Raw genomic sequence first — 19,850 nt, forward strand, 5'->3', positions numbered from 1 at the left:
GATTTGCACTTTCGGACACACATGCAGCCTACTGACTACTTATTGTCCAAGTTTTTTTTTTATTACTTCGCAGGTAATATTTTTATTGATTTGTTAACACTCATATTTCAATACGCGCAACTTATTATTCTGATTTTAAATTTAAGTTTGCTGCTTGAGATATTTTGTAATTTTCATAGCTCCTCGTCTTCTCCAATGGCTTCACGCACTGGGGTTTTGCGATAAAGAGATGAATCCATTCTAGATTGGTGTATTTCTTTTCTTTCTTTAACTTTCCACGTAATTTCAATTTCATGATAACGATTGAATTTTCATTAATATATATCATTTTCTATTAACAAAAAATTAATACGATCGCATTCACTGATCAATAATGTGGTTTTGAGAATAAAGTTAATGGAGATAGTGACAATGATTTCAAAACACAACTTATGCAAGTCTGAATTGGCAATAAAATGAATGACCAGTCGTTTAGTATATTAACTACGACACATTTCATGTTTTAAAACTGCAAAATGTTTAATAGTTCACATCAGAAGATGCACATACAACATTTCACAAGGCCAGGTACATCCCAAAAGTAAGGAATGATTTTGCATAATTAATTATCGGTGAAATACAGTTAATGCAAGTTTACATCCATTAACTTCCAGCACAATGGAAGCGTAAGGACATGTCAATCTGGTTCATTAATTCAAAAACTATGAGCAATTACTGTAAAATGTTTATAGATTTGAATCAGTTCGTATACTAAAAAAATAAAAATTTTAATTTCAGAAGATGGATCCGACGTAGAGAAATGAACGTTGACAACATTTTACACGAAACACCTTTTGTGCGTAAAATATACGCATACACATCATCCATTTGCTTCAATCATTTAATACAAATATCACAAAAGGAAAGTAATCACGTCTCTCTTGTACAAGCAAAATTTGAAACTTTATACACTTTTTTATTATTAATATATCTGTACAAATAAACATCTGAAACGCTAACTGAAAATTATGACAACTATAGGATCACTATGTTGTGTGATTTCCTTTTTTGTTCTGGATATTGTCATAGACGAACTTCTTACATGATATGTGTTCATTCTTGGTTGAGCTGCATAGTCCATGCATGCAAGTAATCATGGCTGAGCTAGCAAAAAAACAAACAAACTGCAAAAACAGAAGTGATTAGGACGACTTAATTCAAAAAGACAGGATCAGGTTGGGCACAACAAATCATATATAGATGTTTGCAAAACCTGCAGGAGATATTGCATGAACAAGCGATACACGATGGATGACGTCACGCCGCTTTTGTAATAAACATGAAACTGTGCTTGCAAACAAAACGAAACCATTCGATCACAGAGAATAAATGGTTTTTACAGGTATAACGAATTCCACAGTTCTTACCCTGTAAGAAATAAAAGCAGTCTGAAAAGAATCTGCTGTACATGAGTAGTGTTACTGCTTTTAAATATGCTAGGAACTGAGAGAAAAAAAATCAAATAAAATAAAGGAATGCAGTTTAGATATAATCCAGTACCTTAGTAAATATAAAATTTACTTCGACTCTTCTTAATGTTATTTTAAAAAGTCCTTTTGAGGGTTGTCTAATTTCTTAAAATATTTCAGACCTGATAACGTGGTTTCTTGCAGTATTAACACTAAATGACATGGAAAAGCATCACTTATTTTAAAATGATCACAGTGTACTAAAAATGAAAACAACCTAATGTTGCTACGAGCATACGTCCATTGCCTAAACAAATTCAGTTCTCAAGAAAAACAGCAGAACCTTTTCCATCCCTTCTTAGCATCATCGTCATCGTTGGAATGGAGAGTGGCTTTTACTTTAATTTTTTGTTTGGTAGAACTAAATCGGCTCCTCTCGACTCCAGAATTCTTTTTACCCTTTAGTTTTTCGGAACTGACCAGATCTGGTTTTCGAACTGCAAGAGCGGCCAGTATGGCAGAGTCAAATACTTCTTTTAAGTTCTTTTGCGTAAGTGCCGAGCATTCTTGGTATCCAACGGAACCAATACGGTGGGCCAGTTGCCGAGCTTCTTGTTCACCAACAGGTTGTTCGTGGTAGTTTGCAAGTTCGATAAGCACCTTGACATCCGTTCGCAAATCGCACTGCGTGCCGACTAATACAATGGGAGCTTTGGGACAATGATGGCGAATTTCTGGTAACCATTTCTCCGTAATATTGTGGAAAGATGTCGGACAAACCACGCTGAAACATACCAAAAATACGTCCGTGTGTGGATAGCAGAGGGGCCGCAAAGAGTCGAAGTCATCCTGCAAAGTAAATAAATAAAATATATATTTAAATAACCATAAACAAATAAAACCTAAATTTTAAACTTTTTAACGAAAAAAAAAAAAATTCAATGGAAGGTTCTGTAAGCCAAAAATACTGCAACTAGGTCTGTTATTGGGAATTTTATTTTACTTGCATCTAGATTACCAAAATCCTATGGCAGTGTTTCTCAAAGTGTGGTACGCGGACCCCAGGGGTTCCGCGAAAGGTCTTCAGGGGTTCTGTGGCAATTTTCGGTTATGCATCATTAACGCATGGAATAAAATGTAAGTTTGAGATCGTAAAACGTTCCTATTGTATCACTGAATAAGGTACAGAGACATCTGCAGGCTGTGTATTATGTTTCTCAACAAACAGTGCAATTAGAGACAACTGGGTAAAAACGGCACTAACTAATGAATCGCATGACCCCTCCCACATAAAATGCTGTATAGTAGACAATCAAAACCATATGGTGCACCGGCAACATATGGTTTTGTTTGAGTGAACGTGTTAAAACTAAGAAATATATAGTGAATGTGTTTCAGATATTATATAAGGACTTCGGTTGAAGAGAATTAGCATTTCAACTGAACTGTCGGCTTGCCTTTGTCAATTAGTAGCGCGATCTTTTGTTAATACCGCACCAATCATATGAGCGTCTTCATAGCTGCTTTATCTCTACTGGCCTATCATTGCTGTCTGTTTCGAGTTCTGCTTTCACTAGCCATTTGTTGAAGGACTGTTCATTAAAATACGGTATTTTTTTTTAGCTTTCAAATTCTTAAGTATGGATCACTGGTTAAAGACTGGATTTTTAAAATGCGCAAAAGAGAGGAACATAGTAGATACAAGTAGCTGTATCTACTATGTTCAAGCAACAAGAAAATGTTGATATATTGTATCTGGATCAAGTGAAATTGATAAGTGTGTGTCGTCTGACATCTCTAAAGAACCAACTAGGAAGAAGATGAGAAATCTTCGTAAGTACGATATAAATTACTTAAAATGTGGATTTTCATGGACGGGAAATGAAGAGGAACCTATTCCATTATGTGTAATTTGCGGTGAAACTTTAAAAAATGAAAGCAAGGACAAACCTGTCGAATTTTTTTAAAATAAACTAAAAAAATTAAAAGAATCTCAAAAAGTGATGTCGATCGTGTCAGGAGGTGAAAACATGAAGACTTTAGAAGCTTCATATCGTGTGTCGCTATTAATAGTAAAAAGTGGCGCAGCAGAAACAATTGGTGAAACTTTGGTCAAGTATGCAGCAAAAATAATAGCGGAAATTATGATCGGAGATAACGCAAAAAGATCTTTTGATCAGATTTGCCTTTCAAATAGTACTGTTCATCGAAGAATCACTGAAATGGCTGAAAATATAAAACAAACATTGTTATCCGATATACGTAAGAGTCGTTATTATGCGTTGCAGGTAGATGAATCCACCAACATTACAAATTTTGCAAATCTTCTAGTGTTTGTTAGGTACGAAAAAAAAACATCAAAAAATTCATGATGACCCTTGCCAGAACATACAACAGGAGATGAAATATACAACAGTATAAATACTTTTATGCATCAAAACAAGCTTGATTGGAAAAGTTGTGTTGGAATAAGCACGGACGGAGCGAAATCCATGGGCGGATCTAAAAAAGGGCTTGTTTCAAGGATTCAAGCTGTTGCACCAAATGCAAAGTCGACACACTGCTGCATACACAGGGAGGCTTTGGCTACACATACGATGTCTACAGCCCTAAGAAAAGTTCTTGATGAAGCTGTAAAAATCATAAATTATATTAAAGGAGATGAAAGTCCTCTGAACGCCAGACTTTTCTCTCAACTTTGCAAAGAAATGGGAAGCAACTATACACAACTTCTTTTCCATACCGATGTTCGTTGGCTTTCTCGTGAAAAAGTCCTTACTCGTTTATTTGAACTTCGGAATGAACTACAAGATTTTCTTGATGAAAAGTTTGAATTGAAAAAGCATTTACATAATTGGAAATGGCTCAGTCAATTAGCATACCTGGCAGATATATTTACTGTATTAAATAGTCTTAATTTATCTTTACAATGCAAGGAAATTTTTATATTTCATGTTCAAGATAAAATGAATGCCACGTTGGCAAAAATGAAGTTATGGCAAAAGCGGGTTGGTAATGGAGAATTTGACGCGTTTCCATCGCTTCATGAATTGCTCGCAAGTTCAAATGAACAAATTGATGATGATGATGATGTGAAAATTACTATTATGCAACATTTAAAAAGCTTACAAATGAATCTAGAAAAGTATTTCCCTGAATTGGACATTAATATTGAGTGGATAAGATACCCTTTCAATAAAAACAAATTTATGCCAAAGGGTCTATCGTCAATAGAAGAAGAACAACTTTTAGAACTAGCTTCTGATGGTTTCCTAAAAAATAAATACAGCGAGAATACATTATCATAATTTTGGCTACAAATACAGAATGAATTTCCTGAATTAACAGATAAAGCTCTAAGGTTCATTTTTCTATTTCCAAGTTCATATCTGTGCGAAGTTGGATTTTCTGCCCTTGTAGATATTAAGAAGAAGAAGAGGAGGAATCGCATTATAGATGTTGAACTGCATCTGAGATTGAAATTAACAACTATAGAGCCAAATTTTGCTGAAATTTTATCTCACCATAAGCAATTTTACTCCTCTCATTGATGATAAATTATTTCAAGTAAGTAAAACTTTATAGTATCTTTATAAAGTTTGTTCTATTAAAAATAAATCATATTTTTTGTTTACATGAACATATAAATTCAAATAAAATAGATATTTAATTTTTTAATATTTTAAATTAATTTATTAATTTTAATTTAGTTATTTGTTTTAATTAATTAGGGGGTACTTGGTAATAATGAAAATTTAAGAAGGGGTCCGCAGATATCTGAAGTTTGAGAAACACTGTCCTATGGAATCAGGAAAACTAATTATACTCATGTGTAACTTCTGTGTTTGTGTATTCTTCTGCTGTTACAATGTGAATATAAGAGAATGAAGATTCAGAGTGCAGCAAGCAAGAATTATTAATTATTATAACTAACTTTTATCCTAAACAGCATGCATACTGTGAAAAGAGCTCTCTCAACCTGTAGAAAAACTCACCATTCTGGGAAAATAACACGGACATTCTACGAGCCCCCTAAAGCAGACATCTTAATAGGGCAAAAGGACACATGAAGGACTATTCTTGCAGAAACACCTTTAGCATAAGGAACAGTAATGCAATATTTCCGAAAGAATAGTCAAATTGATTAGATCCGTTGGCCTTCATGTGTCCTTTTGCCCTATTAACAAGATTTCTGCTTTTTTTTTTAGGGGTTCTGCAAAGGATAAATTTTACGTCCAGCCTATTCTGGTATTTATCGAATTCCCTACCATTTCAGGCTATCATCCTTTGGCTAAACTGGTAATCTGTAGTTGTTTATTGTGAGACCCCTCTTTATTGAATTCCATAAGTCAGAATAGGTCTGGACTTGCAGAATATGTTCATCTCTACCAAAAAACAAGAACCTTTAAAAAGACTAAGATCCTTAAAAAAACTTCTTTCTCTCTCAGAATTTTTATACAAAGAAAGTTATGAAACCTTATTTCACTGACCAGATCTCTGAATAGAAATGATGGACTGAAGTTATCCCTCTTATGGGAAATAGTTCATATATCCTGACATGTACAGTAGTTTTTTTTTTTTTTTTTTTGATAAGATATATTAACATACCTCTTGCTTTAAAATTATGCTGTTAGGACCTTAATGTATTTTAGGCTATACAACTATGTCATTGTGTGTAAATCACACATTTTAGTCTTTCAATATCATATACATCAAAAATACAGCACTGAAAGGACTACTGGACTCGCCTTCTCTCCACACACATTTCTATAAGAACACAAAATCCCCCTTTTTTATCTAATGGCTTCAGTAATGCTTGCATCAATGAGACCATAAACAAATACAAGGCTCCTTATTCTCAAATGGTTCAAAAAGAAGTCAACTGTTTGTATTCATTCCTTAAGTTTAAGGCATATCTAAGATAGTTTAGACTTTTGACATTAAAGTGGCATTCTGCCGTGTCAGAGCTTTCATCTTTTTTTTTAGGTTCTAAAAAGAATGAGTTTCCTCCACTGGCATTTCTTGCTATGTATCATATCCCCTGTACATGTGCTACATTCCACTTTGGCCAATCCAGAGGATCCATAGCTGTTCATCACAAGAGGCATAATCATTATATTAAGTACCACAAGCTGGAACAGTTTGGAGCATACTATCAGTCCAGACAGAAGGTTCTTCAGAAAAAAACTGAAGTCCTTCATAAGAGCAGGTTGCTTATAAAAAGACCAAACAATGAAAGCTGCAATCATAATCTAAACAGATCAGATGGACTGTGTTTATTCTGAGTGTTGGCCAAATTTAAGTCAATTTTTTAATACCTTTTACTACACTTTGTTTGAACTTTGATTATAGTTAGATTATGCTACTCAAACTGATGATTTCATGTCTGCATTGTCAATCCTATCATGTATGCTTGTTTTCATACTAAAGATACCTATGAAAAGCTAAGAGAAAATTTTCTGAGTACTGAAATTTGCATTACACAGTTGACTGCAGATGATCACAGAAGAGTATTTCTGAGGAAAATTACAAAAGAGAACACATGATATCAATAGCACAATTAAAAAGATTATATTAGAAAGGAACTTGATATTATTAGCATAAAAGAATGTGTGAGTAGAGCTAATCTTGGTGATCACTTAAACCGAATGGGAAAGGTTAGCAAAGCAGGTATTTAAATGATACCCAGATGGCAGGAAAAAGATTCACGTGAAAACCACGATTTAGATCATTTAATGAAATTAAATAGTATTAGAAGATGGAAATGTCATATATGACAATACTGGAGTCTGGAGAAATGACAAATAAGGTCAATTCAGAAGAAATTCATTGTTAATGGGAAGCTTGTAATAATGTAGTGGACATTATTACAATGCTATGTTATCATGTCACCCCATAAGGATACATATCAGGTAAGCATGAACACTTGTTTAATATGCTTTTATTATTATTCATACTGTTCTTTTTTCCAGAAAAATAATTCTAACAAATTTAAATAAACTAGTAATAATACGTCCGCTTGGTTAGCTTAGTGGCTTTCCAACCATATGTCTGGGGAAGGAGTATCCTAGGTTCGATTCCCATCAGCGACATGAGGACCTTAAGGATCTTCCTCAGCCATAGCTAAGTTAGCCGGTCTTGGGCGTGGAGAGCAGAGTTTTTTCCACCAGTTTATCTGGGGTTTTTCATCCCTCAGGCAGGCAAACTGGCGTCGTGAACATACAGGATACAGTATGGCAAGGAAGGCAATGGGAAACCATCTTGCTCATAGTCATTTCCCTAGTATGGTAGCATATAGCTAACCCCCTCACCAGCTGTATGGCAGAGGGAATAGAATAGATAGCAATAATACAATATTTTAAATCTTTTTTTTTTTTTTGTTACCTTTCCCTTCCCTAAACTCAGAACCTAATATCTGTTGGATCTTTTTATTATTGGTATGTTGTTTCAATAAAATCTGAAAGAGTATTTGCTATTCATTGTATCTCGATTTAAAATTATCTGAATATACCTTAAAATGAAAATTATAGATGTGATGAAATTTTTTGTTCTGTAAAACCATTAAGCACAACGAACTGCCAACTAATAAGATTAGTTGACTTCATTTTTGAACACTTTATCATGATGTATTGAAATTTGTTCCAATATAACATACTGCTTTAATAAGAAAGCAGCTGATTTGCTTCATGCATATGTAATTTAATCTCAACTTAGTAACAGGAAAATAATTACGCACAATATTTCCCACAGTATTAATGGACAGCTCTGCAACCAATTCTGTACTGTAAAATAAATTACACGATTTCAAAATTTATTACTTAGCTTCAAAATTAGCATATTCAAACTAACTAGCTAATTAAAATGGAACCATTAATGGGCTACTGCAAACCGCACTGACACCCAGAATTAATTTATAACTGTAATAATCTTTCAAAGCAAGGAAGTTTCTTTCAGAAATATTCAAGCAGGGCACTCCAAATAAGTTAAACGAGGCATTCCATAATTAAAAAACTGAAATATAGGGTGGCACAGCAGGGGTGCATTTGTGCTGCTTGAGTTACATGTTATTCATTAAAGTGGGTCTGTTAAGAGTTAAAAGTAATTAAAAATTATTTAGAAAGTGTCTTAGTCACCATATTACCTCTTGGATGTATTACAAACTTTCTCATCATTTCTCGGTTCGGTTTCTTTTTGAAGTATACATACTGCAAATCAATAATTTCATGAAGGATGCAATGTTCTCATATAATTGAACTATCTAATGCAGTAGAGCACTCAGGATTTAATCTTGGGGGGGGGGGGGGCGAGTTGAGAATACAAACTATGCATTACATATGACCTATGATCGAGTATCTGCAATGATCGAAAATTCATAAGTAGCATAGAAATAGAAGGCATGGCACAACATAAATTTAAAAAAAAAAAAAAAAAAGAATTTTAATTAGGAAAAGAGGTTTGGAAAATTTTCTAGTATTTTTTTTTTCATTTTTTGTTGGGAGGGAAGGCTCCCCCCTCTGGGTGAGCCACTGATTTAACAGTTTTAACTCATAACCAGTGCTTGGCATAAAAGAAAATGGAAAGGAAATAGTGTAAGGATAAATAGTTTACTTTGTTAAATCACCTATTTCAAATATGCTTTAACTGGTTTTGTTTAATCTAATTTTGAATTTTTTTCCATGGGTGCTAATGGTCAAATAATGAGCAAATTCTGTTATAGAGACCAAGCATGGAACTTTTTCAAGCCACGACTTTGATCTCACATAAACAGGGTGGTGGTCTCACATGAAATGAAATTCATCTACCACCTCAAGTTATTTGCCCACAGTGGGATTTGAAGCTACTGCCTACTGGTTGGAGAGTGGATACATTAACCTCCCTGGAAAACAGACCAGCAATATACAGGAATTTTCACATTATTTTGTTTTAAGGTGGGCATTTTGACCTGATAAATCATCCAAATTTTTTGTATGTTATTATTACATTGAGATATATTACATGACATGTAGCCTTTCTAAAACTCTCACCTAACATACATAACCAAACAATCATATATAGATACAATGTCTGTTATTTGCTCTGAATTATCCATTGGGGCCAACATTCTCAATGCAGAAGGTTTCAGTCTTCCTGTACCTTAAACACATTCATGCTCTAACAATATACTATTCCACTCACACATTATTCTACAGAATACATTAAAAAAAAAAAAAAAAAATGCACATGGAACCATTCTGTGCCTAATCTCTTCAACACATTAATCTGGGTAATGTTGAATTAAGTCCAACCACCTCCTCAGTTTCACCCACTTAAGTCTATAATATCACCTGTTCTCTGCCTATCCAACTGGCAGTTTAGATTTCCACAAATTCTCTATGTAACCAACATTTCAGAGTTCTGATATTATCTAACTCTGGACCTTCCTTCAGAGTTTACATATCACAATGAAAGAAAATCATGTAACCTGATCTAAACACCATTCAGATCTGCAAATTGGTGACATAATCATGACTTAAAGAGACATAAATGATTTGGATGGGAACAAGGAAAATGCCAGATTGAATATAAGGAGATTGGATATTAAGGAGAGTAAAAGATAACAGTGTGGTAGGAAAGGTAGTCGGTATGTTGCCAAGGTATGATAGTGATGAATTGAGGAGGCGAGCAAAGATTATGAATGATATGTTAGTGCAATTATGTGAGGAGAATGGAGTGCATTTTGTGAATGTGTGGGAGGAATTGGAGGGACAGATGGAATGGTATAAAGAAGATGGGCTGCATTTAAATGGTTTTGGTGTGAGTCTGCTGGAGAGATTGTTACTGACAGGAGACGTAATGACTGTAATGATCTGAGGTGGTGCAAAGTGATATGAAAGAGCAAAAAAGTAGGGCAGGGAGAAGTATTTGTTCACTTGAATGAAGTAAATGAGAGAGTGGATGTACAACACGAACAGGGTAACGGGGAGGAGTCAGGGTGGACGGGGAGGAACTTTATGAAACATGCAGGTGCTGAATTCAGAGGTGAATGTGTAAGCGGACAAACACAGATTGAGATGGCCTGGCATGGGTGGGAAGAGTTTAGGTGTGAGGAAAGTTGTAGAATTAGTGGTAATATAGAGGAAGTGACTGGGGAAGGTATTGAAGAGTCAATAACTCTGGACCTTCCTTCAGAGTTTACATATCACAATGAAAGAAACTCATGTAACCTGATCTACACACCATTCAGATCTGCAAATTGGTGACATAATCATGACTTAAAGACACATAAATGATTTGGATGGGAACAAGGAAAATGCCAGATTGGATATAAAGAGATTGGATATTAAGAAGAGTAAAAGATAACAGTGTGGTAGGAAAGGTAGTCAGTGTGTTGCCAAGGTATGATAGTGATGAATTGAGGAGTCGCATCGTAGGAGTGACGTTCGTATGACTTGTAGAAGCAGTAATGATTTCTTATGCTTATTCACTAATGCTAGAAGTATTCGAAATAAGGGGAACGAAATTGTTGCTTTGCTCGAGTCTGTTCCCTCCAAAATTGTTGGTATAAGTGAGCCGTGGTTAGATGACGATGACATTCTGACAGGAATAGAGAGATGAACGGATATGATATTTTTCGTGAAGATAGACAGGGTGGAGTACTCTTAATGGTAGCAGATGAGTTATGCCCATCTAAGGTGGAATTGCAAGGTGCAAATAGTGGTCACGGTTTTGAGGCGGTATGGTGTGAGTAGAAGTAAACAGGATGAAATATTTAGTTGGGTGTTGCTAGAGACCTGGTAATATGGAGGGTAATGAGAAGGAAATGTATAGGCAAATTGGCCTAGCTAGCAAGAAATGAATTATCATTATGGGCGACTTTAATTATGGTAATATAGACTGGAAACAAGAGACTGGATCTGGGGGTAAAGAAAATGAATTTTTGGAGTTTTTGAAAGATAATTACCTTAGGCAGCACGTAATGGGGGGGGGGTACATGAGGATCAAGAGTATTAGATTTGATCATCTCATCAGATGATGTTATTATAAATGAGGTGTCAAATCTTCCACCAGTTGGTGATTGTGACCACAAGGTGATCACGTGCAGGGTGACCAGTCATTCGAGGACGTCTGTTAGAAAGGGATATATGTGGAATTATAAGACTGGTAATTATGAAAAGCTCTGGAAACAGCTTGCGATAATACATTGGAAAGAGGAACTGGATAGAAAGGATATCAATGCTGCTTGGGCCATATTCAAGAACTATTTGGTGGAGGCAATATCAGAGTGTATTCTAAGGGTCAAGAGGGTAAATAGAGTGGGTGTAAAATGGATGAATCAAGAGATAAGGTATGCAATCTGGAAGAAGAAGATATTATAGAAGAAACACAAAATGAGTATTTATAACAACCAACTGCATGAGAAGAGCAGGCGAGGAAGGTGACTAGCTTGATAAGGGTAGCAAAAATGCAGTATGAGCAGCAGTTAGCTAAAGCGGCCAAAAAAAAATCCTAAGGAGCTTTTTCGATATGTCGCCAGTAGAAGAAAGAACGATTATGGTAGGATGGGATTGATTGGTGAAAACGGAGGAATGATAACCGCTGCGGAGGATATAGTTGAGATATTTAGTGAGCAATTTCTAAAGATAATTCATTCTTGTGAATGTGGCATCATGCAGAACTTGAAAGCAGTGGGAAAGGAGGAACTGTTAGTAAGTGAACAGGAGGTATATGAGGAATTGAATAGACTTGATGTAAATAAGGCTGTGGGACTTGATGCTATTTCACCACGTGTCTTGAGGGAATGTGCCAGAGAGTTAACAACAGCTTTTGTATATCTTTTCAACATGAGTCTCTCACTGGGTCAAGTTCTAAAAGAGTGGAAAGAGGTTAAAATTGTTCCAATTCATAAGGGAGGTGATAAGAGTAAGGCTTTGAATTATAGACCAGGCTGTGTGTCAGGAGTTGTGGTCAAGGTATTAGAGAAGTTAGTTAGGAATAAGATTCAGAATTGGGTTGACAACAGAAAAATACTCTTTGGCAGCCAGCATGGATTTACTAAAGGAAGATCATGCTTTAGCAACCTGCTTACTTTTTATAATAAAGTGACAAATGCGTTGGATAAGGGTGTTGCATATACAGTGGTATATTTAGATTTTGCAAAGCCGTTTGATAAATTGCCACATGACAAGCTGGTAATTAAATTGGAATGGATGGGGCTGAACAGTAGATTGGTTCACTAGATTGGCTGTCTGATAGGTATCAGCGAGTTGTCTACGGAGGAGCGATATCCCAGAAGAGGAAAGTTACTAGTGGTGTACCTCAAGGGTCTGTTTTGGGTCCATTGCTGTTTAATTTGTACGTAAATGATATCTGGAGAGGTCCGAATGGTGATGTGCAGTTGTTTGCAGATGCTGCAAAGTTGGAGAGAGCTATCAGGAGTAGTGTGGATGCTGTAGCTTTGCAAGAGGACTTGAATACACTGGCTGCATGGGTAAATAACTGGGGATGTCAATTCAATGTTTCAAAGTGTAAGGTTTTGAAATTTGGGAAGCAGAGATGGGATGTAAAGTACATGATCGGTGCAAATATCTTGGAAGAGGTAGAGGAAATGAGAGATTTGGGAGTGATTGTAGACAAGGAACTAAAATTTCGGGGACATGTTACTAAAATAGTGAAGACAACACAGCAGATAATGGGAATGATGCGGAGGACACTGACTTGTAGAAGTAAGGATGTTATGGTTCCTTTGTATAAGGCTTTGATCAGGCCACATATGGATTACTATGCACAGATCTGGTCACCTGGTTTTCAAAAAGATATAATTGCGTTGGAAAAAGTTCAGAGGCGATTGATTAAAGTGGTTTCTTTTCTGGTCTCTGGAATGTAGTGTATGAAGACAGATTGAGAAAATGCAATTTGCAGAAATTGGTGGATAGAAGGAGGAGGGGGGGGATATGATTGAGACATAAGCTGTTAAGAGGTTATTACCAGATTAATGGCAGAGAGGTTTTGCACAGAATGGGTGAGGATAGCAGGAGAACAAGCGGCCATTCCTGGAAGCTGTATAAGGAGGGTGTGAGGAGCAGGTTTTTTGCATGGAGAGTGGCGAGTGATTGGAATGCTTTGCCCGAGAATGTGGTGTGTGCAGAGACAGTGAATATATTTAAGGCACAGTATGATAAACTGTGTGTATAACAGTGGACTTCCCATGATGAGTCTTTGACTCCATGGAGGTTTTTATAATAATGATAAAAAATACAGTGGTACAAGCACCTCCTTATCTCAACTGATCCGTATTACCACAGCAGTAATATGCTGCCTGGTATTCACACTTTTGCAACGTGTCTTTTGAGATTTAGATCTATCGATCATTTCACTCAGAATGTAATCCACTTCCTGAAGCACAGCCATGTACCAGTAGAAGTGTGCTATTTTTAATTTTTGCATTAAACACCTGTTTTATGAGTAAATTGATTTATACTTCAACATTTCAATTTCTATAACCAAGTATTTCAGGATATAATAAATCTCCATGGAGTCAGATTCATCATGGAAAGTCTTGCTCAGTGATTAACAAATCTATCATACACAATCTTGAACTCGTCTACATATTCACAACAAATTCTGGCAATGCGTTCTCCACTCACCCCACTAATGCATGTAAAAAATCTACTCATCACTTCCCCCTCTTTACCCAATTTTACACAGCTTCCAGTGATGACTTCTTGTTCTTCCTCTTTTACCTTCCACTATGTATAATTCTTGTGTATTAATCTGGTAAAATGCCATCACTAAGTTAAAGGTCTCTCTCTTTATCTTGTCACCTCTTTCCCACCTATCTACTAAACTCTGCAATTTACATTACCTCTACCTTTCTCCATAATCATTCCTGAAATCATTTTACTCATCTCTGGACTTTCTAAAGAGCTTCCACATTACAGTACATGTATTTGAACATAATAATACACATAGTATTATTATGCTCAAATAATGCATGAGTAGTCAGAATGCTCTACACCGCTTCTTTATCCCTGCTTGTCATAACAGCAAACACTTATAATGTGTCCTCAGGTTACTTTTGACCATCACCACCAAAAAGGGATACCTGCCCTGTTGTAGAGGACCGCATATCACAAACACAAAAAAAAATAATGAATTTATTAAATAAGAGGTAAAAAATTAAATATTCTGACTCAATCTTATGAAAGAATAAATTTTATGGAGTAAATATATAATTTTGAATTATGCAGGTGTTTATTTTATTACTCATCCAAACATTTCCAGCCCATCAACAGACAACCAAGACAAGCAAAATAATAATTAAATTCAATTATTTTCGATATTTTTATAAATGACTTTCAGTCATTTATAAAAACCATACATTTTCATATATTTTTGTCATTATGAAGGTTATTTGTCAAGGTAGGATAATAAAACTTATTTTATTTAACAGTTTGTTAGCTTCATTTATAACTCTTCAATGTTTAGGCACATGGTATATGGGCCTCCATTTATACTCTTGCCCTGCAACCCACAAATGTTAAGGAAGGGCCTGCTGCCTCATTATCTCTGCATTCCAAAGTGCAACATCATGCACTTATTAACATTAAAGCTACATTCCCACTCATTTATCCAAGCTAAATGTCTGTTTAAATCTCTTGAAGAGAATGAGCATTAGCATCACTCTTCATAACTCTTCCTAATATCCTCAGCAAACATCAGCATTAAGAAATAAATTAAACAGCAGAGGCCTAAGAAAAGAACCCTATGGCACAACACAGGTAACTTTTCTTTTATGAGATACTTGGGCCCCCCAACAATTATTATTATTATTTCGGGCAACTCCAAGGAGTCAACAGACTCATCGAGGGAGGCCCTAACATCATGTCAAGAACAACTATTCGACATTCACACATCTATCATACCTCACCTTGAACTCATTCATGGTCACAGCACCCACAACAGACTCTGGTGGCCACTCATTTACCACTCTCCAAGTAAAAAACCTAGCTCTAACACCCTTGTTAACCACATTCTTTCCCAGCTTCCATGTATGGCCCCTAGTCCTCCCGCCACCAGTCCTATTCTCAAAAATATTTTCTGGATTAATCTTATAGAAACCCTTCAGTAATTTGAATGTCTCAATCATATCATCCCTCTTCCACCTATCAACCAATTTTTGCAACCCACAAATCTTTAATCTGCTCTCATAAGGTTCATTCCACAGACCTGCCACCATCTTGGTCACTCGTCTCTGGATCCTCTGCACCTCCTCTCCATCAAGCAGAAACCCTGGCGCCCATATCTGGGCACAATAGTGATGACAATATACCACTTCCTTGTATATCATTTGGAGAGTCCAACATCTAATCTAACCACTCCATTATGTTGTACACCAACCTGTCATGTGGTAATTTATCAAATGTATTTGCAAAGTCCAAGAATATCACTGTATATGAATCTCCCTTATCCAACACATATGTAACCTTATAAAATGTAAGTAGGCTGTTCAAGTAAGATTACTCTTCACAAACTTAATGCTAACCATCATATTCAATCCTATGTCCATCAGTGCAATTCTTTAGTCTATTCCAAACTAACCTCTCCAATACGGTAATTACAATGCGAAATTATTATTATTACATCCCATCTCCAAGGCCTCATCACAGGCAGGTACTCTACTCTACATAACCCACTGACTCCATTACTTAATTCTCCATCTACACACACAGTCTGATATAACAGTCATACTAATCACACCATCAACACAACCCATCTGCTGTCCACCAACTATATGTTTTTGTCTGTAAATTGTTTAAGTTCTCTGGCTAATTTGCTTGTAGGTCTGGATGAAAAACTGTATGTTCCAGAAGGGTAGAAAACTCTGCTATATGTTTTTTTTTTTTTTTTTTAAATCTGCAGATATACGGCCTGGTCTGTAGTCTATAGCTGGAAATTGCTGTTCTAGGAAAATGTTATATAGTGGTGCCTTCTTTCCATGCCTTTAGAACCATTATACAGCCTATATACTCCAAACAAGGCACTTATCTATATTATGAAGGACGTCCAGAAAGTAAGTTCCAATGGGTTGTCAGAGAAACAAAAATATACTTACAAAAAAAAAACTTTATTGGAAATTAAAGTAGACATTTTTCACTATTTCTCTACATAATTTCTGCCATTGTTCAGGTGCTTATCATAACGGGACACCAAGAGTTGCATACCCTTGTTGTAGATGGTTGCCACCTGTGACGCAAACCACGTATTGACTGCTTCTTAGACTTCCTCGTCGTCTTGAAACCGCCAGCCACCAAAGAAAGATTTCAGATGTTTGAACAGGTAAAAGTCGCTTGGCGCAAGGTCAGGACTATATGGGGGATGATGGAATTGTTCCTAGCTGAAATTGGCGAGAAGTTGTTGTGTTACGCTAGCCATGTGTGGGCAGGTGTTATCATGAATCAAAACAATGCCCTGGTAAGCATGCCACATCATTTATTCAATTGAAACGCACCAAATCATCAATCACTAAAGATGGTCGCCCACTTTGTTCATCATCGTGCACACCTGTCCTTCCTTCATTTAAATGTCTTACCCATCTTCGTACGATTGAATCACTCATTGCGTGTTCTCCATAAACCTCAATAAGTTGCCGATTAATTTCAGCTGCTTTAACGTTCCTCGCATTCAAGAAATGGATAACTCGCCTAATTTCACATGCAGCGGGTGATTCCATTTTCTTAGACATAAACACACACCAAGAAGCGTACACACTGCGAGAATGTCTGAAAATGGCACCAACGCCTTGCTAAGGAATCAACAAACTCAGCATGCATGCACACCATTGTGATCGCAGCGTTGCAGTAAAAATATTTAAAAATAGAACTTACTTTCTGGACATCCCTTGTATAGACAATGCAATTTGCAGAGTCTAGTGGACAGGAGGAAGAGGGGTGATAAGATAGTGACAAAGTTGGTAAAGGATTGTTATAGGATTAATGCTGAACAGGTTTTTAATGAAATGGTGGGAGATTGAGGGAGAACAAGAGGTCATCCCTGGAAGCTGTATAAGGAGGGAGTGAGAAGCAGGTTTTTTACATGGAGAGTTGTTAATGATTGGAATACATTGCCTGAGAGTGTGGTGTCTGCACATTATTTGAATGTGTTTAAGGTGTAGTACGATTGTTGATTGGAGGTTGAGGATAATAAGATATATATACACACATATATATGTGTATATATACATAAAGCTTCCAGGGATGACCTCTTGTTCTCCCTCAATCTCCCACCATTTCATTAAAAACCTGTTCAGAATTAATCCTATAACAATCCTTTACCAACTTTATGTCACTATCTTATCACCCCTCTTCCTCCTGTCCACCAGACTCTGCAAATTGCATTGTCTCAACTTTTCTTCATATTCAACATTTCAGAGATCAGAAACTATTTGTCAATTGCTTTTGGATCCTCTCCAACATCCTTTTGAAAACCAGGTGACCAAATCTGTGCACAGTTGTCCTCACAATTTTGGCAATATGTCCTCTAAATTTTAGATCCTTATCCACCATCACTCCAAGATCTATTATTTCCTCCAACAATATATCCCCACTAAGAGTAAATTCTACATCTCATCTTTATTTTTCAAAATTTAAAACCTTACATTTCACAACATGGAACTGGCATCCCCACTCCCATGCCTATTCATGTCTTCTTGTAAGGCCACAAAATATCTACTCTACTCCTCATAGTTTGTCTCAACTTTGAATCATCTGCAACCAAATCTTCCCGTATCATTAACATACAAGTTAAACAGCAACGGCTCTAAAACCGACCCCTGAGGGATATCATTAGTGACTTTCCTCTTTTAGGATATTACTTCCCCATATATACAACTTGTTGATGCCTATCAGAGAGCCAATCTCCAATCCAATGCACTAGTCTAATATCTAACTCCATCTGCTCTAGTTTAACTCATCATGCGATAATCTATCAAAAACCTTTGCAAAGTCTAAGTATACTACTCTGTATCCATCTCCTATGTCCGATACTGCTGTCACCTTATTGCAATAAGTAAGTAGATTACTAAAACATGACCTCCCTTTAGCAAGGCCGTGCTGTCCATCAAAGATATTATCATTGTTGTCAATGCAATTCTGGATCCTGATTCTCACTAGCCTTTTCAACACTTTACCGACACATGGATGGACCTATAATTTGATGCTTGAATTCTGTCACCTCCTTTAGTAATCTACTTACTTATTGCAATAAGTAAGTAGATTACTAAAACATGACCTCCCTTTAGCAAGGCCGTGCTGTCCATCAAAGATATTATCATTGTTGTCAATGCAATTCTGGATCCTGATTCTCACTAGCCTTTTCAACACTTTACTGACACATGGATGGACCTATAATTTGATGCTTGAATTCTGTCACCTCCTTTATGAAGTGGTACAATCTTGCCTTCTTCCTACTCCTTTGGAACTTGACCCAATGCAAGACATATTAAACAAATATGTTGAGGCAGATGTCAGCTCTCTGGCACATTCCTTCAAAATACATGGTGATATATCATCAAGTCCCACAGCCTTATTAATATCAAGTTTGCTTAATTCTGCATATACCTCTTCCTCACAGTCAGCTTCTCCTAATCATCCACTGTTCTCAATCTCTCCATGATGTCACATTCACAATGATGAAAGACCTTTATGAACTTCTCATTAATGCTATTTTTTCCAATCATGTCATCCTATCACATAATCATTCTCATTCTTTTTTTTTCTGCTGGCTATATATGAAATGAACTCCCTAGGATTTTTTTTTTTTGGTTTCAATTAGCCAACTGCTGCTCATACTGAACTTTTGCTACCCTTACCAACTGACTCACCTTCCTTGCCTGTTCTTTGTATTCCTAATGGAATTGATTATTATCACTCCTCTTATGTTGCCTCCATAATGCTTTTCTTTTTCTATGTATTGTATACTTAATCTCTTCATTCATCCATTTCACCTACCTTATTTAACCTTCCGACCTTTGGAACATATTTAGACATTGCTTCTACTAGATAGTTCTTGAACATCACCCAAGCAGTACTGATCTCCTTTCTACCCAACTCTTCATTCCATGCTACAGCTGCAAGCTGTTTCCTGAGCTTCTCATAATCACCAGCCTTGTATTTTCACATATACCATTTTCTCAAGGAAGTCCTCACATGATTTGCAAGTGATAGAGTGACCATAAGGTGATACCCAGGTAATCACTTCATGATCACTCTCACCAATTAGAGGGAGATTTGACATCTCATTTATAATAACATCCTTTAATGAGATGATCAAATCCAAGACTATCAATCCTCGTGTGCCTGCTGTTACATACTGTCTGAGGTAGCTATCCCTCAAAACTCATTTTCTTTAGTTCTGATTTCTTGGCTT

General features: G+C 36.2%; 1 protein-coding gene across 1 annotated transcript in view; it reads right to left on the minus strand.

The window, feature by feature from the left end:
- Positions 1 to 493: 493 nt before the first annotated feature.
- LOC150097628 (cell division control protein 42 homolog) overlaps positions 494 to 19,850 on the minus strand; it is a 35,464-nt gene continuing 16,107 nt past the window's right edge. The window contains exon 3 of the mRNA XM_090406845.1: positions 494 to 2,297. Within this exon, the coding sequence (XP_090262971.1) occupies positions 1,773 to 2,297 (525 nt within the window). The 3' untranslated portion in view covers positions 494 to 1,772. The remainder of the gene's footprint in view (positions 2,298 to 19,850) is intronic.

The sequence above is a fragment of the Typopeltis vanoorti genome, chromosome 17, assembly GCF_054136105.1.
Source record: "Typopeltis vanoorti isolate ZY-2024b chromosome 17, IOZ_Tvanoo_1.0, whole genome shotgun sequence".
NCBI lineage: Eukaryota > Metazoa > Arthropoda > Arachnida > Uropygi > Thelyphonidae > Typopeltis > Typopeltis vanoorti.